The following is a 23548-nucleotide window of genomic DNA, read 5'->3' as shown; positions in this document are numbered from 1 at the left end:
GGGGGGGGGGAGTGGGAGTGGGTTGCAAATTCTAATTCTGGAATTACAGCATTGGTTCTCTTGGCATTCAGCCCCTATCCTCAGATGTGTTCCCAGTCTTTCATTAACATAACAAAAGATACCTTTAAAGATCTCATCAAAAATTCCAAGGGTCTTCAGAATTCTGTGCCAGAAACAGGACACAAGACTAAATATATACTCCTTATTATAAATCATAATATCACACAGCTTTACAGCTCAGCTGCTACTGTTTAGATTATGGGAGATCAAAATTTCTTTGCACTACAGTTTTAAAGTTTTTTGTTTTGTTTTTTTTTTCCACCTTTGAAAACTTATCTCTGCTTGAGATGTCTCAGCAGGATTTCCCTTGGTCACCTTGCCACATATCCGACTGTAGCTAAAAGTCGGGAGCGCCTCAAGTTCACACACCCTCAGGTCTGTATTACTCTCCTCTACCTTCACAGCACAGCTGGCTGCTCAGTGCACCTCAGGGCAATCTCTTAGCTCTCTTGCGCCAACCCTCAGCCTTTGGTATCCTACATGCCCAGCAGTAGGCGCAGACCCATGGAACACAATTTGTAGTTGTGTACAGACTTGTTCTGTAGCTGAGAGCCTTTAAAATTACAATCAGAAAACCAGCTCACACATGGCTATTAAATCTAGAGTTTTACTTTTCTTTTTTTAACTTCTCTGTGTATCCCTGTCACTCTGCCAGGGATGAGAAGCAGTGAATCTTTTCTCCTTTACAAAAGGAATTTTCTAGAGTTTCATGTTTTCTTTAGTGTTTTTTTCTAGAGGATTGAGAAAAATATGATTTTTTAATGCTCTTGTTGTTAGAATGAGGGTTTTGTGTGATTTACTGTAATTGTTAATTCTGCAGAACCTCAGTGTCTACATCCATAAACTCACATACCAAGGTTATCAGGCTAAAAGATGATGTAATTGTGTAATATATTCTCACTTCCTTTCTCCTTCTCCTTTGGGTAGTACTGAAATAATACATAGCATGTTCGTAATCTCAAACTCACTGTGCACTATTTCTTTCTCCTTTACTGAACTGTGTTCTTGTCCTTGTTAATGATCAGGCTCATTTTTTAGCCTATCAAATTTTGACTTTTGCTTCAGAAAAATCTTACTCCTCCTGGAATATACTAGCTTTATTCAGAACTCTGGCTTAAGCAAATTAATAGTGGATATTGAAAAAGTCACAAACAATTGAACACTGTCTTTCAAATATATTAATAAAACCATCTCTTAGCACATACAATAAATATATAGCATTTTAATATATAGATTAAGAGCAAATTTTTTCAGCTAGAAAATCTGAATCACAGAAATATTAAGTTGACCTGCTCACCATAGGAAATTTCCATGGCAGAGACCATACTTGAGAGCATCTTTATTGTGTTTCCCACACCTCATCTAAACCTTCCTGCTATTTTGCACTTTTTTGGGAATCCTGAAACCTACTTCCACATCACATTCATTATTTTCTTCAGAAGGTATGAAAAACAGAAATGCTAAAATCCCTTCATTTTTGATTAAATATTAATAAGGATGCTGCAAGAGCAAAGAAATCCAAGCAAAGAAACGACATTGAGCTATAGAAGTAAGAAGGAACTATTTGGCTGATAGGTATCATAATACACTGATATAGGTTAAAAATTCCAATATTCTCTCCAATCCATTCTTCCCAGAAACAGCAACACCAAAAGACCTATCCAAAATCAAAATTTTGGAAAATTCATTGGGGTTATCCCTTTTACTCTGCTCTCTAAGTGAAAAGAATCTTGAGTGGAGAATCTGACGAAGCCTGAGCTAAACTGACTCAAGTGCTTTCCTTCACATGAAGCCCTACAGGATTATTACTGGCGTCATTTATGTGCTCCCAAGCTGTGTTTACAGCAATAAAGATAGCTAGGCTTGGGTAGTATTAATAGTCCTACTAATTACAATACTATAAAAGGTTTATGGAGATATAAATTTCTATATTATTACTCCAGTTCTCAGGCAGTGGCATTCTTCCAGAGGAAGGTCTCAAAGGGATCATTTGGTTTTCTTCTTTGTATGAACACATGAGGGGATGAAAATAAGAGACTGAGTGAAAGAAAGAAGAAAAGGAGCCCCCGGGACATACTGTTAAATTAAAGCATAAGCGTGTGAGGAATCATTAGCATTTCTAGTTTTTACTGTAGAATTTAAAAGTAATTTCATCTTGCCAATAAACATTGAACTGGTAATTAAGGAAATGAAATTTAAAAAATGATATTTTTCACCTTTCAGACTGATAAAACCTGACCAGGAATATCCAATATTAATGAATAGGCAGGGAAACAGATACTCTTAAATATTGTTAGTAGCCTTTGAACTAGTAATGCTGTTTGAGGAGGAGAGATTTGATGATACTTATCAATATTTAAAGTATCCCTTCACTTGAAGCTAAACTCTTAGAAATCTAAGCTATAAGCACGCTCACTTACATTTAAAGCTGTATCTGCAAGGGTGTGTCTTGTAAAATAGATGGAATCAGTAGAGGTTGGAAATAATCTGCATACTAATTATGGCTTACCAATACAATTGTAACAATTTAAACCTTTAAGATAAATGTAATGTACTGAGATTTTCCAGAATATATTATTAAATAAGCAAAAAATCCCCCAAGTTTCAGAATAATATGTATAGTTCCAAGAACTTACATAAAAACACATTATAACTATGTATGTGAATGCATGTAATATCAACTTTTAAGGAAATATAACACTTATGTCGGTATTTGTAATGTTTATATTTACATAGATATCTTGCTTACATGAATTTTTATATTCATGTATTTCTTGGGTACTTTAAAAAACAAAAAATGCACTTTAAAAATATTTTAACACTGTCACCTGCAATATTATCTGAGAGTATCCATGCTTTCCAAAGCTCCTTCCTAGTATTTAGTAGATTTTATAATCAAAATCTACATCTGCCTTAGAAGCAGTGCAACAAAGATCTTCCACCATATTTATTATGGAGGAAGTCTCCCAAGTTATTTGAATTTTCAACTATATTTGATTGGTTTTAACTGGAAGTTCTACATTAAGAAATAAGTGGATTTTGAGATTTTTAATAATGCTCTCTAGAGTACAATTTCAAAGAAGCTATTTCTTACTAAATTAGTACCAAAAATATTGTTTTGTTTTGTTTATTTACAACAGGATCAATGTCTCTCATTCTAATATCCAAGCCAACATAGCTTGCAATTTGGAAGACACCCTGCTCAGAGGACAAAAATTAAAATATTTCATATTTGGCCTCCTTTCCTCAAGTATACAGGCTAATTAGAATGCAGGAATGGCAATGTTCTAGTGTCTTGATTTTTAGCTTAAAGACATTATTTTGGTCTATAGAATGAGGCTGAGAAGTTCAGATTGATTTCATGGGTGTGGAAAATAATCACCTTTTCTTAACCATTTCTTCCTCCAACTCTATTTTAAAGTTGTGATTTCAATCCACATCATGTCAGAAAGGACCATCTCCTACATGGTGGATGACTGTGTTTTAGCTTACAGCAAATACACTCATACAAGGATTACAGTGACGAAATTGTGTCAGGAGTCAGAGAGATTCAGGAAGTTTGGGGGTGCCAGCAGAAGTCCAGGTGAGAGTCAAGGGATGTGCCATCAAAGAAAGGCTGAGGTGAAAGCCATGCGATAATGTATTGACTCTAAACTGCCTGCAATGGACTCTTCTTCTGTGAATAACTGAGAAAGGAAGAAGAATGGTACAATGGATGACAGAAAAGTAAATTCTGCCACAGTAAAAGAAGGAAAAGCAGGGCCTCAGATCTATTCTTTTGTGATGAGAGAAGGGACAGTATTTGCCCCTCTGTTCCTCTTGTCTAGAAGGTATGGGAGAGGGAAGTCACTTTACTCAGTTAGACTTCCTCACACCAGTATGAAAGTGCCTGACAGACGGCCCTCAAAAAACAACAGCTGGCCCTCCCTGGTGGCACAGTGGGTTAAAGCACAGCACTGAGAATCTAAAGCCACTTCCGCATGAGTTCGATTCCTGCCTGCCGTGGAGGTGACCACATGGCGTGGCAGACCTCTCCTGACCCGCCCGCTGCTCCCCTCTGCAGTGTACTTAGTAGATCTGCCTGTTCTGCTCCCCACTCTGTCTCTGGTGAAGCCTCTCGCCTCCCCTGAGCCTCTGGCCTGTACCCCAGTTCTGTATGAACAAATAAATAAATCTTGAAAAAAAAAAAACAGCTAAATAAACACCAGATACAACTCATGAAAGAATACAGAAAGGAAGGAAGGAAACACTGAGGAAAGTAAGAGAGAACTCATATTTAGGTAAGAGAAATTTGAATAAGATGGAATGAGGTCAACCTTCTAGAATGTTCTTAAGAAGTAACATGAGTACAACTGTAAAATGCTTCAGAGTGGGGAGGCATCGTTGGCACGTGCACAGATTGAGACCGGGTAAGTGACACTGAGTAGAGGAATACATTTATCAATGATTTTCCTGTCAAGTATTGAAATTACTTGACATATCTGATGCCAGAACAACTAAAATCAGAGATCTAGTAAGTTTCCACATAGTAAATAATTTACAATGCTTAACAGTACAGAGACTTCTACATTGATGCCACTTACATAAGCTCTGCCCACACATTTCTCTGCTAAAAAATAAGTTCCCAAGTCCCTTGACTTTATTTTTAGAAGTTGAGCTCTTTGCTTGCTTCTGAGTGATTTAACTTTGTTTCCTTTAGTCTGACAAAAGTTTAAAATCAATGGCTTGTTTAAATCTTTGCTATAATGGTCCTGAGTTTAACCCAGAACAGCTGGAAATCCCAACCCCAGAGAACGGCATTCACTAAATCAGAAGCTGAAATGTGCTTCTAGTTGGAGAACCTGCTGTTTTCAATCTGGGGAGGCCCCAAGTCGTCCATTGAGTTTCTCTGCAGCGTGATCCTCCTGCTGAAAGATGGATGAGCAGTGGCTCCATGATCTGTGACAGCACAGCCTTTTCCTCTCTCAGCTCCAGGATGGCGTGGCGGCAGCCCCTTCTCTGGCTCTGCAGCTCCCCATGCTCTGTATTTTCTTGGAGCCTTTGCGGTTCTTGATTTCACCTTGGATTATTTTTAATTTCCCCTTCCCCCGCCTGATTTTATTTTTAAATTTTGAAATAAAATGTTCTTACACTGTCAAAAAAATTGAAATTAGACTTTTGTTGTTGTTAAAGATTTATTTATTTATGTATACAGAACTGGGGTACAGGTCAGTGTTGTGGGAGGTGAAAGGATTTACCAGAGACAGAATGGGGAGCAGAACAGGCAGATCAACAAAGTACACTGCTCAGGGGAGCAGCAGGCAGGTCAGGAGAGGTCTGTTGTGCCCTGTGGCTCACCTCCCTAGCTGAGGATTGAACTCATACTGCAGTGACTGCGATCGCTTCATAATGCTGTGCTCTAACCTGTTGCGCCACCAAGGGAGGACCCGAAATTGGACTTCTCTTAATAAGCTCATCCAAGGTTAGAATCAGTAGCTCACTAGAAAGATTATAGTTTCTGGGTCTCCCTGGTGGTTCAGGGATTAAATCTCAGCTCTATCAAGCTATCACCAGCCACTGCCGAATGAGTTCGATCCCTGGCCTGGAAGCTAACCAACATGGCTCAGCAGACCTCTCCGGTCTCATCTCTGTTCCCTCAGCAGTTTATTTCAGTCAATCTGCCTATTCTGCCCCCCACTCTGTCTCTGGTGAATCCCCTCACTCCCGTACCTCTGGCTTACATCCCAGGATCTGAATTATTGCAATGATGGGGGGGGGGTGTCTAAAGCATCTACTCCTCTTGTCCCAAGAATGGATTCCTTGTTGGAATTACCAGGGATAAAACTGTCACTCCCTCCTGACTTTGGTAAACAACATTTCTTTTGTCTTAACCTCTCCACGTGCAGTAGACCAAACGGGAATGTGATTTTCCCAACTGCCTGGGATCTGCTTTGCTTTCTGTTTGCATATTCAGCTGGTTGCAGTTCCCAGGTGCATTCAGTCTGTTAGAGAAGAAAATGCATTCAGGAGAAAGAGTAGTCCAACTCAGTTTACAAGATATTTGCTCTTAATTGGTACCCTCGTGCGCTAAGCCTTTTCTGGGGCAAAAATGTTAGTAACGTGGAGTGGCTATTTACAGGCACAGCGTAAGCTGAACCTGGGTCTACGCTGTAATGTCTGAATTTTTAATGACAGTTCTAGCTCAGGAAAAGGAAAGGGAGTGTTTTCTATTTCCTCCTGTTGTCTACCAGTTTTGGCTGAGTGAGAAGGAAAAAGGTAGGAAACATTAAAACAAACAAACAAACAAAAACCGCGGAGAGAAAAGGGTGGGAAACAGTTTTGTCTTGGGATTTCACAGTCATAATCAAAGCTATAGAACAAAATGCTCCTTTCTGGGGCAAGCACAGGCTCAAGGAATTGTTCTTTCACCTCTTTGGCAACCTCTTAATTTGGTCCTAATTTGTACCATGTGGGGGCAGTTTTGTCTGCAGTGGGAAGGTGACTTTGACTTCTCTTGAACAGAACCTGGTGCCCTTTGTTTCCCTTAGCAGAAGGATGCCCACTCTGTTGGGTGGAAGGGGGGCATTTAAGCTGGTACATTTTAGAATTAGTGGTGAGCCAAAGGAACACTAATAGTGGATGACCTCACTTAAGTGGAATCTAAAATTCAGAGGAAAAGATATTAGATTTGTGGTTATCAGAGGCAGAGAATGGGGAGAAGAGGAATTGGAAGAAAGTGATGAAAATGTATAAACTTCCAGTTATACGGTAAATGAGTACTTGGGATATAATGTATGACCTGATGACGCTAGCTATTGTTGTAATATGATAGACAGGAAAGTTGCTAAGAGTAAATCTTAAGAGTTCCCATCACAAGGAGAATTATCTTTCCCTTCTTTCTTCTTTATTACATTTATATATGAGTAGATGGATGTTAGTTGAACCTATTGTGGCAACTATTTCACAATATATGTAAATCAAACATCATGCTGAACATCTTACACACTGATGCATGTAAAATGTCAAATAGTTAAAGGAAGAGCTGGTCACATGTTAGTGAAATAATTAGATCAGTGAATTCTCACCCTCACATTGGACAATAGTGATAAAAAAAAAAGCAACTAAAATATCTCTGTTTGTGGATCTCTCTCGAACTCAACCAGTGCCTATTCTGACTTCTAGAAACAAGTTAGGGAGACATAAATGTGGGACATGGTTAAACAGTTTTAGGGGTCTCATGGAAGACTTTATTCAAATTACAGATTTGACATGTAAAATTCAATTAAATGGGGAGGTGAATAAATATTGAGTACTCAAATGAAATGCTGATGACAGATACTACTCAATGAATGCAGTCTATATAGCTGACATTATAGTAAAAGTTTTTCATAAATTACCTCATTCCCCCCAAACCCAAGGTATTCATAAGAAAATTAATAATTACAATATAGACAAGTTATGGTAATGTACCACGATAATTCAATGACTCTTGAATTTTGATTGAATTCAGAATTAGAAAAAGTCTAGATCCTAATTGTTTAAAATTACATTTGAAGTTAGTAGACTTAAGTTATAATTCTTAAATAAAATTCTTAGACATAGACATTACTAAATAGGCAATTGAAGACAAAACTACCACTTCATAGCTGGAAGTATTAAATAATAAAACAAAAAGATGGTAAAAAATGTAAATTCAGTTCAGATTTTCTTTTATTCTAAGTAAATCTTTTTCCCTCAAATGATTTCTGAAGGGACACAGTCCCTCTACCTTTAGTCAGAACCTACAGTTTGCAAGCATCCCACTTAAATTAGTGACTTATACTATCTCTTCCTAGTTCTCAAAAATCTCAGAAATGAAAATCAGTGAAACCAGATACTAAAAAATTCATAGAAAGGGAATTCTGATCTAAATATAATCACAATGCAAGTCTAATCTCTTGAAAGAAAAAATGTTTGATTCATTGATGGTTTTTTTTTTTCTTTTCCTGCAAATTTCCTGCAACAGACTGCAATAGTGTCTACAAGATGGTTAACTGTCGAGTCTTTGATTTAATGAAAACTTAGGGAAAGTAATTCAATTCACTGCAGGGACTGCTTTGTTCTTCCATTATGAGTCTTTTTTAATGAGAAAGATGATTGTAAGGATAAACTATTCCTTTGAATTTTTACACTAATTACATACAAAGCACTGTTTTGGCAGAAGGGGACTTATCTTCTTCAGGCAATACAGTTATCATCTTGTAACCACCCTTCAGTCTCCCACATGAATGCTGGAGCTGTGTGCCAGGAGTGAGTATTGCTCTATGCCAGCTCTCAACATGGACAGATGAATGCCTAAACATTTTCAGATTAACAGTCAACGTAAACTCCAGATAGAACAAGGAGATAATTCCTCCTTCCAAGCTTAAATGCTATTTGGAATGAAAGAATCAGAAGACCATCCATTAGTGATGCATTTGGAATGGGGAATGAGGGACGGTTTGATGGAGAGAGTAAGAAGTCACTTGTTTGAAGATTCATTAAGAGAAGATGGCGTTGTGTTGTGTATTAGTGTCACTTTCCTTCAATATACAAGTCATGTATTGTATTAAGTGATACTGAATGTTCTTTGTATATTATCATTCTAGTTGAGATTCACCCACCCAGCACAATAAATATGCTGTATATTTATTTAAGACTGTAAAAAACTTGATTTGTTGCAAATCTGCCTTCTAAACATTGCCTAGGTATAAAGTGTGTATATTCTTGCATTGTATAATAGATTACGAGCTTGATAAACAATAGTCTTGTCCAACTAGCAAGCTCATTGGAATAGTTGTAGAAACCACTCATTTCAAAGTGTGCCACAACAATGTGTGCAGTTTTTTTTTCTCAAAGTGTGCAGTTTTAATGGTGCTTCCTAATGTCTACAAATAACGAAGAAAATAGCTACATAGTGGAAACTCTGGTCCAATTTCTTACAATATCTTTGTAACCACACAGTGATGGTGGACAGTCAAACAATTCTTTCATTCTTTCCTTTTGTCTTTGACCAAGTATATTGGAGTATAACTTACATGTGATAAAAGTTACCCTTTGGAAGTATACAGTTTGAAGAGTTTTGGCAAAACAGATATTTATGCAACCTCTACAACAGTGAAAATATATAAAATATTTCCATCTCCCCAAAAGTTCCCTTGTACTCCTTTATGGTCAGTCTTCTCCAAATCCCCAGAACCTGATAACTCCTGACTTATTTCCTGACCTTATAATTTTGCCTTTCCAGAACATTTACTAATTTGCACTTTGAAATTATAGTGTAAGCTTTAGTGTTTGGGTTCTTGTATTTAGCATAATGCTTTTGAGGTTAATATGTATCACATATATCAGTAGTTTTTTTCCTATGGAAGAGGGGAACTACATTGTATGAGTTTGTTCTTGTTCTTCCCTTTGCAACTGATAAGCTTGAATGTTTCGGATTATGAATAAAGCTGTAATAGATATTGTTATATAGTTCTCTGTGTAGATATGATGCTATTTCTCTTAGAAGAATTTGATTGTTGGGTCATAGGCTAAGTTATGTTTAACTTTTTAAGAAAATGTTAAACTTGTTAAGTGCCAGTATTATTTGACATTCTCAGCAATAGCATATGAGAGTTCCAGTTTCTCCACATACTGTCAGGCAGTTTTCTAGAACTGAATTCTAATTGTATCTTGTGATGTTTTGCTCCCAATTTCCTAGTATATGTAAGACATATTACACCTGTCATATGTAACACAGCACCTTTTCTTCTCTCTTCCCTGATAATGTAAATACAATTCCTATGAAACAACTACAAAGGATTTATCCCAGAAGTCACTAGGGAACAACCTTTTTATATTATGGGGGCTAAAACTCTCCAGTCATACTGAAGAAGTGAAAATAAATGCAACCTGACAAGGGGTAGAATGGAAGTTTGCAAAGTAATTTCCCACAAGGGAGACTTTTTAAGGGGCTCCAATGAATATTACCTCACTATACTTAGTTAAGTGACAGTAATAATTCCCCAGGGCTCCCCAGGGAGCTATAATTCAGTATTTTACATTTGCCAACTGCTTTTTTATTCTGCCAGATCACTAACCATACCTTCACTTTAGCAATTTATTCAGTTATCCCGAGAATTGAAAACTGAGCATGTGTGAGCAGAACTCAAGTTTTATCTGAGAAAATGCTGAATCTTGCTTTAACTCATTTTCCCTGCTTTGGTTTGTGTTCTAGACTTCTTAGGATAAACATCAAAGAAAGGGCAAAGATTAAGAGGCTAAAAAGTAAAAACAGAATTGGAGTGGTGAGATCTCCCTGTGACAATTGTGAAGAGCAAAGGAAAAATTCCCCACCCCTACAAGGCTGGTCGAGTAAGCTAATTAACACCAGAAATATTAGTAGGAGAAAAAGACCAAATCTAATTACTTACAGATGGGGAATTTACATAGCTTTAAATTTAGAATACTTGGCATATACTGAAAGCTAAGGAATGGGGAGAGATGGGTATCAAGGAAAGAAGAGGGAGCCTCAAATAATGAGATGACTACATGTGACAAAACTGTGCCTGCAGATGTTTGCAGAGGTGTACTGCTCCTGCAGAAAAGAAATATGAATCCTGTCTCAGGTTGGAAAATGAAGCAATTATCTTCTGATTAATGTTTCCCCAGCCACCACCAAAAGGAGGGATCTACCTTTTAGGCACAAATAGTGAGGAGGACAGTCATGTGGGGATGAGCCATTGGGCCATGAATTGTACTAACTGTTGTTTGTCAACAAAGTGACTGTGTTTCAGGTGTTCCTCTCATCACTCTTACCTTACTTGAGGCCTCTAGATGAAAAATGGGTAGGTGGAACTAGGACAGGGTAAGTATTTGAAACGCCAAGTCTGACTTCATCTCTTTAGCCTCCTCACTTAGAAGTGAAATTTGAACCTAGACATATATGATTCATCTTCTGGGCTTTAATGGTCAAAATGAGAATACTTAAGAAGAAGACAGGGTCATCCCTGGTAGTGCAACATGTGAAAGTGCAGCACCATGAAGCTCACCACAGCCACTTCAGCATGAGTTGGATCCCCGGCCATCGAGGTGACCCACATGGCACAGCAGACCTCTCCTGACCTACCTGCTGCTCCTCTCAGCAGTGTATTTCCTTGATCTGACTGGTCGACTCCCCACTTTTCCTCTAGTGAATCCTCACACCAACATCCCTCATGTCTGGCCTATACCCCAGTTCCGTATACATAAAAAAATTAAATAAATGCATCTTAAAAAAAAAAAAAAGAAGAACAAGACATGTGCTTATTTTTTGGTATCCTTTCTTGGAAAATACCAAGGAATTACATGTAGTGATTTTTTTTTTTTTTTGTGACAGCTCTGTTAGTACTCTTACCAACTTGTTTGATTTTCACATTCACAAAAAGAAATAAATAATTCAGTAAATACATTAATGTCTATGCTTCAAGAATCTGCTAGAATGCAAAATGCATGTAATACTCATGAAATTGTTGTTAGCTGGAAGCTTATCTTTTATTCAAAATTGGAAGAGCTTATAATATTATCTTTCAGTGAAAAACACAAGTTTCAGCAGCAGTCACCAGAAATCTAATAATGCTCAGTGGTACCAGCATTTTATTTTCTTTCTGGAAAGAAACATTCTTCTCATTCTACTCATGCTGTCATTTCTGATACTTTTCTTTTTTTTGTCCATATCATGACTTAAAGAATAAAACAAGGAATGAAAGCATTTTTTTTAAAATCATTAGCAATCCTTTGCCCACAATCCTTATCCCCATCACTTAGTAAATTGTTGATGTAAAAAAAAGAGGAATTAGGGGGACAAGAACTGGGACAAATTGGCAGAAGAATGAGGAAATTATTGACTATTTTAAAATGATGTAGTTTATAAAACCTCAAAAGTTAAAATTGCCAAAAGGGGAAACAAGGGTATCTATTATTTAACAACTGCTATAAGTAGCTCTGGGAAGCAGTGAGATTCTTGTAATAATTGATAAGAGAAGCTCATGGATAGAAAGGTTAATGACTTTTTTTTTTGTAAGAAAAAATTCTATTTTTGCCTTTGTTTAAAAAAAGTCTGTTACTTTCTTGTTTTTAGATCACAAATGCAAAAGATGGTTTGGTTTCAGTTGGATACAGCCTATTCTTTCTCTTCTTTCTCCTTGTTTATAGTTTTTGCATTTTGTGTTTTTCTGCTTCCTGATTTCAGTATTACATCAAATATTAAGAAAACATATATATGAGGAAATCCTATTTTAATAATTATTAAGCAAATCCCTCAGTTTTTAGAAACTCCACTATCCTTTGTTAGTTTATTAAAAAAAAAAGATTTACTTATTTATGTATACAGAATTGGGGTACAGGCCAGAGGTGCAGAGGTAGTGAGAGGTTTCACCAGAGTGGGGAGCAGAACAAGCCGACTGACAAAAGTCCACTGCTGAGGGGAGCAGTGGGCGGGTCAGGAGAGGTATGCTGTGCCATGTGAGTCACCTCCAGGGTGGGGATCGAACTCATGCTGAAATGGCTTTAGCTTCTCAGTGCTGTACTTTAACTTTCTGTGCCACCAGGGAGGGCCCTGTTAGTTATCTTTTTAATAAAATAGTAGGAAAAATATATACCCCTAGAGAGTTCTTAAAACTTTTGTAATTTCCTAAATGATAAGTCTTTTAGGAACATGTTTTGTTCAAATATTTGATCTTTGACCCCAGCCCCTGACAGAGTCCTAAATTACTTGAAATTTCCTGGATTAAAGGAATTTCTTGTTTCTTAATGAAACATCTCTTGTGGGGGTTCTGAATGTGCGGTGATTATGAGAAAGACCAAGGCAAGACTAGAAGCTTGAAATTTTCAGCGCTCCCCCCATTCTTTTGGGAAAGGAGAGGGGCTGGAAATGGAGACAATGATGAAAGATGCCCAGGGCATGCCACCTTCATAAAAGCCCCAAACGTATTTTTTTTTCCAGAGAACTAAGATTTCCTTTATAACTCCCAAAACCCTACCTTACACATTCAGCTTGAGTTTGGATTTTAGGAATTACTTTCATGGATACTTTACATTTCTTGAATAACTTCTTAAAATAGTTTCAATGGACTTACTGGAGGAATAGCTATCTAAATTTCACCAAATTTGAATATGCCTAACTTAAATACAATGTCACTGGAAAAAGATTTTTGAAGTCCACTTTTTTTCTATAAGGTTGTATGACTAAAGGTTGTTATGACAGCAATAATTATTTGACTTTTAGAACTACCTGGAAGAAATCTATTCCCAACTTAGGAGAAGGTAAGATTTGTTCAACAAGATATAAAATTTTGAGGATGGCATTCCAATGTTTGTAAGAATACAGTTCAAACCTCCAGGTTGAATTAGGATTATACTGAAACCTGTTGCTTCAGAGACTTTGATCACTAGTCCATTGCAAATTTGATGATGAGAACTCAGTTTAACTTTGATGTCAAGACCTGACAAGACTTTTGTAACAACCTCAACCTTGCGTCTACCGTATGATGCTTACATATGATGGCCACCTTTAGAAGTTGTATGATTAAAATCAGAAAAATTAGAGATTTGTTTTAAAAATATATTCCCGAGTCTAATATCTTACTGTAGTGTGGCCCAAGGCCTCTTCATATTAACATGGAGACCTGGCAGGTGAGGGACATCTGTGCCGGGAGACCTTAGAGAACGGCCACCTGCAGGTCTTGGGAAGACTGGGGAGGGAGCCCCAGGAAAGAGGAGAAGCTGTGCCTATGAGAGCACCTCTCACTTTCTCTCCTGCTCTCTTCTTTCCTCTGTTACTCATTCCCTCTCAAACGTTGAGGTGCATGAGGAAAGAGATTATTATGTCTCTAGAGCATAGAACTGAATCAGCTTATACAAAATTAATGTAATTACTATGTTGATTTCCAGATGTTAGCTTAATGCCAGCCTATTAAAACTTCTAAAGACGAAGCTTAAAACAAACAAACATTCTAAGTAAACATCTAAATCAAGACATGCCAGCAAATTCAGTGATGATCTGAGGCAATGGCAGAGTCTCCAGATAGGACATTTTAGAAATTAAATTCTGTATCACTGACTGGGATTGACAATTGAAATTTCCTTCTTCCAAGTGTTGCTTCCAAAGAGCTTTGCCATTCCTTACTGGCCCTACTCCTTGAATCTTTCCAGCTATGCCTCCACTTTTCCCAACCAGCCTAACCTCCTTTATGATCACATTCTCCTATTATCTTCTTGTACCTCACTAGGACTTGCACCCCAGGCTGGTCTCTTATTTTGGATTTTAAAATTCAAGCGCAAACCCTCACAAGTATATGTATAAGGCGCCCCTGGACTTTGCGCGAGGGAGAAAGGCAGGAAACCACAGTGTTGGTCTATAATGGGCCTCTACATTTCTGAGTTTTACAGCCTGGATCAGTTTTCTGATGCTGGTAGAGGCTCCATTTTCTCATTTATAAAACTTTGGACAATAGTACTATTGCCATGACTTGAAAGAATGAGAGAGAAGATTCACATACATAGTGGCTGGCACATTAGGAAGGCTAAATAGAAAGTATCATTATTAGCCTCCAGTCTTGCTGCACTTAGTTTTCTATCTCTACATGTAACCAACAAGTCATTGTTTCTTATATCTGCTTGACATGATTTTTTTCTGATACAGGCTTTTGTTAAACCTCTGGACTCCAGGAAAGGAAGAGGGACAAGAGCCCACATACTAGTTACAATTTACCATCCTGCAGAACAGACTGTTGATTTTTTAAAAGCTCTCGATTAACTCACCACTCTTATGTGCTTTTTTTTTTTTTTTCCCTTTTTGGTAATGTGACAATCTGGGTGTGTTAATGTAACATGTAACTGAAGAGAAAAATAAACCTATAATCCCATTTGCATGTCTTAGTACACTGTTATATTAATTTAAAGAATGCTTTTTACACACAAAAAATAGAATCTTGCAAAATTGCTGTTAATTTTATAATTTTTAATTATGCTCCTTCACTAGAGCAAAAAATTCTGCTGTTTAATAATTCTAAATAGTGCTTCAAATAACAGTTTGTACTTAGGTCTCTTCTTGAAATGTCTCCATGTTAGCAGTGTTTTATAAGTGAATTTCTAAATATATACCTCCCCTCTTCACTACCAGGAGTCCAATCCTGCTTTAAGACACCAATGGTAAGATAGAAGATGTAACCTATAGCGACATCATTGTGTTCAAAATCATAACTTTCCAAAACACACTGAGAGAATAAAGCTGCATCTAGATTTGGAAACTGAGGTATTAATTGAAATAATATTAAGTTACTTACGAGTACTGATGTTAAGTTTCAAAAAATTCAGCAATTATAACAATTTTTGAGAAGTAAATGAAATGAGCTTCTCCAATACTTTAAATGAATCCTGCTATTTCAGTCCCAACTTTTTTTTTCTTTTTTTTTTGATTCTCTCTCTAAGATCAAACCTAGTACAACCAAATCATCTTAGTTAAGCAGTATTATTCTGGGTGATAACCCAAATAAAAAATGTAAAAATTAAACACCGATAAGTAATTCTTAAAAGAATTTTTTTAAAGTATAGCCATTAGGATTAATATTTATAGCTGTGTATGTACCTTTACTTATTATTAAAGGTACGACCTGATAGTGATTACTTTTCATTTCATATTTTATAGCCAATGGTTACTCTTGGGGGAAAATTCTTGGCTATTCCTGAGTCATAGATAAGTGCTCGTACCAGATTATTAAGATAATTGAAAGATTCTTAAAAATACACTTCAGGGCCCTCCCTGGTGGCACAGCGGGTTAAAGCACAGCATTGAGAAGCTAAAGCCACTTCCGCATGAGTTCGATTCCCGCCTGCCCCGGAGGAGACCACATGGTGAGGCAGACCTCTCCTGACCCGCCCGCTGCTCCCCTCAGCAGTGTACTTCGCCCCGCCGATCTGCCTGTTCTGCTCCCGGCTCTGTCTCTGGTGAAGCCTCTCGCCGCCCCTGCACCTCTGGCCTGTACCCCTCAGTTCTGTATGCATAAATAAATAAATCTTTAAAAAAAAAATACACTTCAGAGTTAAGTCCCTAGATTCTCCTTTAAAAGTTTCAAGCACGAACTCTTAGAGAACTTGCTTTATTGCTTAGCTATTTAAAATTTGGACTTCACACCTCACCTGGCCATTTGTGGTGGTTTTCTTTTCTTTTCCTTTTGTTATTACAGGTAGTTTGTGATTACTATTGTTATTTTTCTCACATCACTCAAAGTTCATATATTTGTAATTTTCTTGGACCCCTTCAAGGGTTGTGTTATGTAGGACGGGTAGCTGACCTGTTCCTGTCTCTAGAGAGGGGTGCAAAGAAGGCTGGAATTCAAGTATTGAGAAATGCTACAATTTTGCCTCACTTGTATCCAATTTCCCATTGAATTCACCCAATTTTGAATAAATCTTTGTGACTTATTCATTCATTTTGTTTGCTGTATTATGGCAAAATAGAAACATGAAAGCTGGGCTTTGAATTGTCTCAATATGTAGTAAGTTAAAAAAAATTATCCACTTCTGGCTCATCATTCTTCTAGGTCATTCAAAAGAGAAAGCAGGCTGTTATATTACTGATGTTTTCACATGCTTACCTTGTCTAACAGCTAGCGTGGTGGTATAGACCAAGAAAAGAAGGATGTAATTGAGGAAACTCTGGAAGACTGGCGTATTGGCATGGAAATCTTCTGACAGGTACTTGCTGGTCAAGCCAATTCCACAAATAAGGAGGGATAACACTTGGCCCAGAGCGACAGAGATTAGCATCTCCCTGAGAAATAAAGAAAAACACAGAAAGGTCAACAGGCAGTTCAGTTTAACAATAACAATGAAAACTTATTTGGACACTTGTACCAAATAAGCCAGTGCCTGGGCTAAGTGAATTGAAAAACAATAATCCTGTGAGGAAAGTAGAATTATTACTCAGATTTTAGAGGAAGAAATCAAGGTTTCTAGGAGTTAAGGCATTTGCTTAGTCACATAAAGGAGGAAGACGCAAAGCTGGAGTTGGAGGCCAGATCTCTCTGAGTGACCCCACTATCCAGCCACTGCACCTGAATCTGTGGGGGAAATGACTGTCATATTGATGTCCAATGGCAGTTTAACTAGTGTTCAGAGACCCAAGGGAGCACCTAACACTGACTAAGAGTGACCCTATTCAAGCTTAGCTACAGGTTCTTATGCTGAAAGAGACTTGCTTATACAGATCAAAATTGTTAGATACAGGAACACTGAGATGAAGAGGCAAGACAAATCCCTGAAAGTCCAGAAGGACCACCTCCTTTTCATCCCAGCATTTGGATCTCAGTTTGCTCTAGGGAGCATTAATAAACAAGCACTAGTCTTGGTTTTCTTCAGTTCAGGTTACACTTGCCTGCACATTAAAATTGTTATTCATGAAGAAAAGTTAGTGACTGCAGTGGTGTAATAAAATATTTAAAATTCTGCAAATATTTTCTGAGGCTTTTTCAGGGGCACCATCCCTGTGTACCACTGTAGTGGGGAGTAGAGTAAGCCAGTGGTTCACTTTGTATAGAAATAAACTGTCCCCATGTGTGTTACGGTCACACGGACCCACTTGCTCTGACACAGGATACTGCACTTACTGAAGAGACTCTGCCCTCCTTGAAAGTCTCATCGGCTTCTGATTTACTTAGGGCAACAGTATTCTAAATAAAGTAGCCTCAGATAGAGGGTTTGCAGTGTTATATATTTCCTTCCTCAGAAGGAAAGGGGCACCAGAGTCCTGGCAGTAACTGGATAATATTATCTTAAAAAAAAGTACCCGTCCCATCCATTTTGTTCACCCACTTTCTTCCACGAGGAAGAACTAGCGGTGAGAAATAAAGGTGTCGACTCTAAAGTATTTTGAAGAATTCAAAAAATTCTTTGAAAAAGTTTGATCTAGTCATCTCAACAAAATAATAATGATAGTTAAGCGATAATGATAGTAAAAAATCACATAAAATGATTTTAAAATTCATTTAAAGTAAATTCATGATTATCTTCTCATTGGGTCAGTCTTGATTATTTACATAAATGTTTGCTTCCTTAAAAGGAAGAAAAATAGGGATAGATAAAGTTGATGCAATGTACAGTTGCTCCTGACGCTCAGTCCGCTGGAGAACGCCGCATCTTCTTGGGGATAGAAGGTTGATATCTGCTCCTGTGATGTGGTATTTCCTACCGCAGCCTAAATTACAGCCATGGTATCTGAAACCTTGACAATAACCTGACTTTTGTGAACAAAACCAAGGAACAACAAGAAGAAGAAAGGTTATTTACACAATAGAAAATAAGGTTTTAGTCCTTCTACTGTCTATATCCCAATAGGCTTTAAAATAGTTTTCTACACACCACTGTACTACACATGCAAAGATGAATGAATTACTGGGAAGGTAATAAAATCAACACTTTGGAACTGGGTTCCCAGATAAAGTACTAAAAAATGGAGTCAGTTTAGGTGAAGTAACAATAATCGTTCATATTTAATAAGTTCTTACTATACACCTAGTCCTGGCTTTATTCTTAAATACATTATCTATTTGATCCTCACAATAACCTGATTAAACAGATATTATTATTATTATACTTTATAGGTAAGTAAACAGATGGTTAGAATGGTTAAGCAAGCAGATTAAGGTCACTAAGTGAGCAAGGGAAGACTTTGGATGGAAAATACATTATATGATTCCAAATCTCAATTTCTTGATTACTGAGCTATAACACCTTATGTTGCACAAAGAGAGAGAGAGAGGGAGAGGAGAGGGAGAGGGAGAGAAAGAGAAAAAACCCATAAAACAAATCCTCATTGCTCTCACAGAAGACATAAAGCCCAGTGATAACAACCTAAGTGACTGGTTTCCAAAATATGCTGTAGAAAATGAAGACAAATGTGCAGATGAAGACTGACTATGAAAACTCTAGACCAAGAGAGCTATGGTGTCTTTCGAGGGTACACAACACAAGCCTATTTTTGTTTCTCCAGCTGAACAAATCTGCTATATTCAATTTCTACTTTTAATTAGTGGTCATGTCATTCAGCTGCTGGTGGTTTGATTTGACAGAAAATGCAAATCATGGTTCTATTGGACATGCTAATAAACATGACATGTAAAACAGGAAGGAATGGAAGGGACCTTTTATCAGATTAGTTTGTGTGTTTCTTCCCAACCTTAGGGAGCTAAATAATTACTCCAGCTGTTGTAGACTGCACATCTGATCTATGTTACTAGACTCACTAAAGCAACGTAAGTGAATGAAAATATAAACAAAGAGGTTGTTTACTCTGCTAAGTTTAACTCCTCTCCTCCTCTATCATCTTCCTCTCATCATATCATTTGTTCTTTATTTTTTTTTATTTTTTTTTTAAAGATTTATTTGTGCGTACAGAACTGGGGTACAGGCCAGAGGCTCAGGGACGGTGAGAGGCTTCACCAGAGACAGAGTGGGGAACAGAACAGGCAGATCTACGAAGTACACTGCTGAGGGGAGCAGCGGGCGGGTCAGGAGAGGTCTGCCACACCATGTGGTCACCTCCGGGGCAGGCGGGAATCGAACTCATTCGGAAGCGGCTTTAGATTCTCAGTGCTGTGCTTTAACCCGCTGCGCCACCAGGGAGGGCCTTGTTCTTTATTTTTAACCATAGAAAAAACCCTTTTGGTGATTTATTGTACAGAATGTTCTCCTTACTACTTTCTGTTTTGGTTATGTTTTATTTCATTTACTATCGACTTATCCCTCTGAACTGTTTCTTTCCATAGGTAGACACCATAGTAACTCTGTGATCCCTGCACTTAACTCCTCACAATCTTAAGGTGTCATCTTCTCCAAAAACCTTCCCTTGTAAACAATATTGCTAATACATCATTAATTAAAAAAAAAAAGTAAAAACCAAACCTCAAAAAACTCTCCCCTGCGTCACTCCTTGCTTCCCAAGGCTGAGTTAAATGTCCTCATTTGTACCAGTCTTTCTCTCCTTATGCTCTGCATACTATGGAACACATGTGCTTCTGAAAAAAAGGGAATGTATTCTATTCATTTCCACATCTTGGTGTCCTGAGGACTGCTAAATAAAAAGAAAATATATGCTCAACAAATACAGGATGGCTGGATGAGCAATTGATGAGTGAACAGTGCTATAAATAAAAAGGGCAAAGTCTTAGGAATTTGAAAGATGGCTGCCTATCTTATCTTGAAAAACTACTAGCTCTGAAAGACAAAAACAACCTTGTTTTTACTGTACTCCATCTGTCAGTAAGACACGGAGATTAATAAGCTATTTTCTGGTGCATTTCTGAACAAGCCTGGTAAGGTGCTATCTCGTAAAAATAATGCTAAATATGGTGCTGGGTGGAATTTTGCACAGGGAGCTGTTGGTTATTCATGTAATATATAGAGCAACACACCAGATGTATTCTAACATAGGATACATAGTTCCTATAATTTTAGTAGCAGAAATGGAGAGGAGACTATGATATACATTTTCATCTTTGTTTGTGTATTTAGCAGGACATCCCACCCACTTTAAATTCAGAATGACTAGACAATGAAAAATGCATGAGTCTTAGGAAAAATAGTGCTGCTAGAAGCTGAATACCTGTTAGAATAGAGCTTATATTCATAAAGCCTGACAAAATCATTACCATGAACACTTTGTTCTGTTAAAAAACACACACACACACACACACAAACAACAGCAGACTTTAGAAGCTTGTGACTAAATCTGTATTATAAATTATATATTCAAAATAGTAAGGTTTAAAATGAAACATAATTGAATCTTATTTTCTTCTCTTAGTTACAAGAATATATTCCTTTAAAAAGGCACCAAAAGTTTCAACCTGGTGTTACATAAGCATATTGCTTTGTAATGCTTTGCTGTGAGAGTGGAATAATTATGTTATTATCTTGAACTAGAACACATCAACCTTTCCGTTGAGATACCTTCATTTTGATAACTATTCTCAGATAAGCATGTCAGATCTGACTCAGCATATTAATTCAAATTTCAAACATAAAGGACACCATGTATACTAACTTGATGAAAGCCAGTATCGCTTGGAAGAAGGTGAGACATGTTCTATTACGGCTTTTAACAATACTCTTGTTTTTAAAAGTAGACCATTGGTTTCTTGAGCTCTTTGATGAAATTTTAACACTAATTGGAGTTTCTTCGCCTCAGATTACATAGTCATGGAATTGAAATTGTTCTATGGGTGCATGACATCAGATTTCTTCAGTTATTTTTCTTTTTAGGTAGAGAAAACCAAGTAAATAAAAAAGTCACCTTAAGCAAAGTTTTGCTGGGTCTATCAGGTGAGGCACTAAGAGTAGGTGGCATTTAAAACTCTAGTGTTGTAAAAGAATGAGCCATAATTGCGCAAGTATCTCATGTTTCATATCTAGAAAAATGGCATAGAAAAGAAAAAGTCACTAAGTGGGGAGCTGGATGGTCCTGACCTTTGAATTCCACCAATTAAGCAACATGATCTTTCTGGATAATCCCCCAGTTTGGGCTTGAGTAACCTCATGTCCAGCAAGGCTACTGTAATTGGTGCTTGTATCAGACACCCTGTGTGCTCCTCTTCAAGTCCTCATGATGTGGTCTATTTCCAAACTCTCTGGTCACTTATTCTAGCTTCAGAGGTGTCTGTCATGCTAGCTCAGCATCAAGCACAGCCAGTGTTGTGTAGGGATGACTCAGTGGTCCCACGGCTCATGCTATTGTGCACTATGTGCTTTTGACCTGTGAAATTTCAGGGTTCATGCTGAGCACCAGACCTTGTGAGGGTCTACTGTGGGGATCTACTCATCACAACCCAGAAGTGCAGGGGAATTATTGTATCTGAGCAATAGCAAACAAAAGTAGACATAAAGTCTTCCTTCTTCCTCCTTTAGTCAGACTGTTTGAGAAGCAATCTTCCTAGGGGTCTCTGGAAATGGTCCTGGCTCAAAATGTGTTTGGTTGGGTATTCCATGCTCTTCTATTGTCTCTCCTGCCTTCCCTTTCTCATTCCTGTTCTGGGGCTTCAGTCCTTAATAAGATAGCAACAGACAAGCCCCTGTATCCTGGGGCATTCAGGCTAAGAAAATGAATCTTACATTTCCCTCTATTCTAAAATTCTGATTTAATTTTGGAAGATGTTGATATTTAGTCATCAACTATTAAAATTTCATTACTTTAATCTTACTGATTTTTTTTTCTTTTGTGCACTTGATTAAGTACTTGGTAGCTGAGCTATCACCAATGTTTACTCATTTATTATGTGCAAATTATCTAGGTTTTGGGATTAGCCACAGACAAACAGATCATCAGTAGCATTCGCCAAAACCTACTGGGTATAAGTTATGAGAAAGGAATGTTTGGTTTTTGCCTCCAAGAAGTTTAGAAGGTCACAAAACAAGTAAAACTATCTGAATGGAGAACATAAAAATGCCTCTGTTCTTAAATAAGTCTATATAAAACAGAAGTTATTTGAATAATTTCAATTTTTAACATTAGGAAAAGTATATATGGAAAGGTTTCAAAGAGACAACAGCTTTGAGTCCTTTCATGTTTGTTTAAATAGTGGGTAAGTTGTCATTTGATATTAAGATGTTGGCGTGTCATTCCAGGAAAGAGAATGCTGTACTGCCTGAGGAGGATGACACATGGAATCCCTTGGCTGGCCAGTGAGAACCATAATAGTAGAAAAGAGCACAACAGAGATTCCTAAAGTGAAACACAGAGCTTTAATTCAGTAGAAACCCTTATTTGAAATTTTTGAGCAAGGGAAGTGTATTAGCTCATTCCATAATGCCCAAATTTCTTGACTTACTCCATTACTTCAAATTAAATCCTGGTTTCATTAAAGGAGGAAAGTTTGAATAAGACTCATGATTAAAGAAGCAGCTATCTCCTTGTTTCATGATGCATCCTGAACCCCTATTAGCTTTATAATACATCCATCTCTGACAGAAGCATGCTAGACACATTTTTACTTTTTCCTCAACATCGCAAAGCTACAGTCTTCTAATACTTATTTCTTCAAGTTCTCTGCATGATTTTAAATGTTTTATTTCTGAAATTTTGTTTATTGAGGCAAAGTTCGTTTACATAGTTGTAACTTTGGGGTTATAGGTTTAAATCTCTACAACTGCACATTTCCACACCATGCCCACCATGAGGGCACCACTAATCCTCCACCATATTCCACTGGATCTCCACTCCTACCCTCCCACCCTTCCTTCCTGGTTGCCTCAATTTTGAAGTCAGATGTTAAGGTTTGTTTTTAATTGGTTTGGTTTTGACTGACACTTAATTATGTTCTACATATAAGTGAGGCCATAAAGTATTTGCCTTTCTCTTTCTGACTTATTTTTCTTAACACTATCCCCACCAGTTCTAACATGGTGTTGTAAATGCCAAGATTGCATGCTTTTTTTTTTATAACTGTTTAGTATTCTGTTTTCTATATATCACTGTTTT

At 37.4% G+C, this 23548-nt stretch overlaps 1 protein-coding gene across 1 annotated transcript in view; it reads right to left on the bottom strand.

Annotated features, from left to right (window-relative positions):
- SLC35F1 (solute carrier family 35, member F1) overlaps positions 1-23548 on the bottom strand; it is a 335052-nt gene that overhangs the window by 114192 nt on the left and 197312 nt on the right. The window contains exon 2 of the mRNA XM_004673810.2: positions 16674-16849. Coding sequence (XP_004673867.1) covers positions 16674-16849 — 176 coding nt within the window. The remainder of the gene's footprint in view (positions 1-16673; positions 16850-23548) is intronic.

This window comes from Condylura cristata, unplaced genomic scaffold (genome assembly GCF_000260355.1).
Source record: "Condylura cristata isolate star-nosed mole 26May11 unplaced genomic scaffold, ConCri1.0 scaffold00001, whole genome shotgun sequence".
Lineage (NCBI taxonomy): Eukaryota > Metazoa > Chordata > Mammalia > Eulipotyphla > Talpidae > Condylura > Condylura cristata.
Note: the sequence above shows the minus strand (reverse complement) of the source record. Positions and strands in the feature narration are given on the sequence as shown.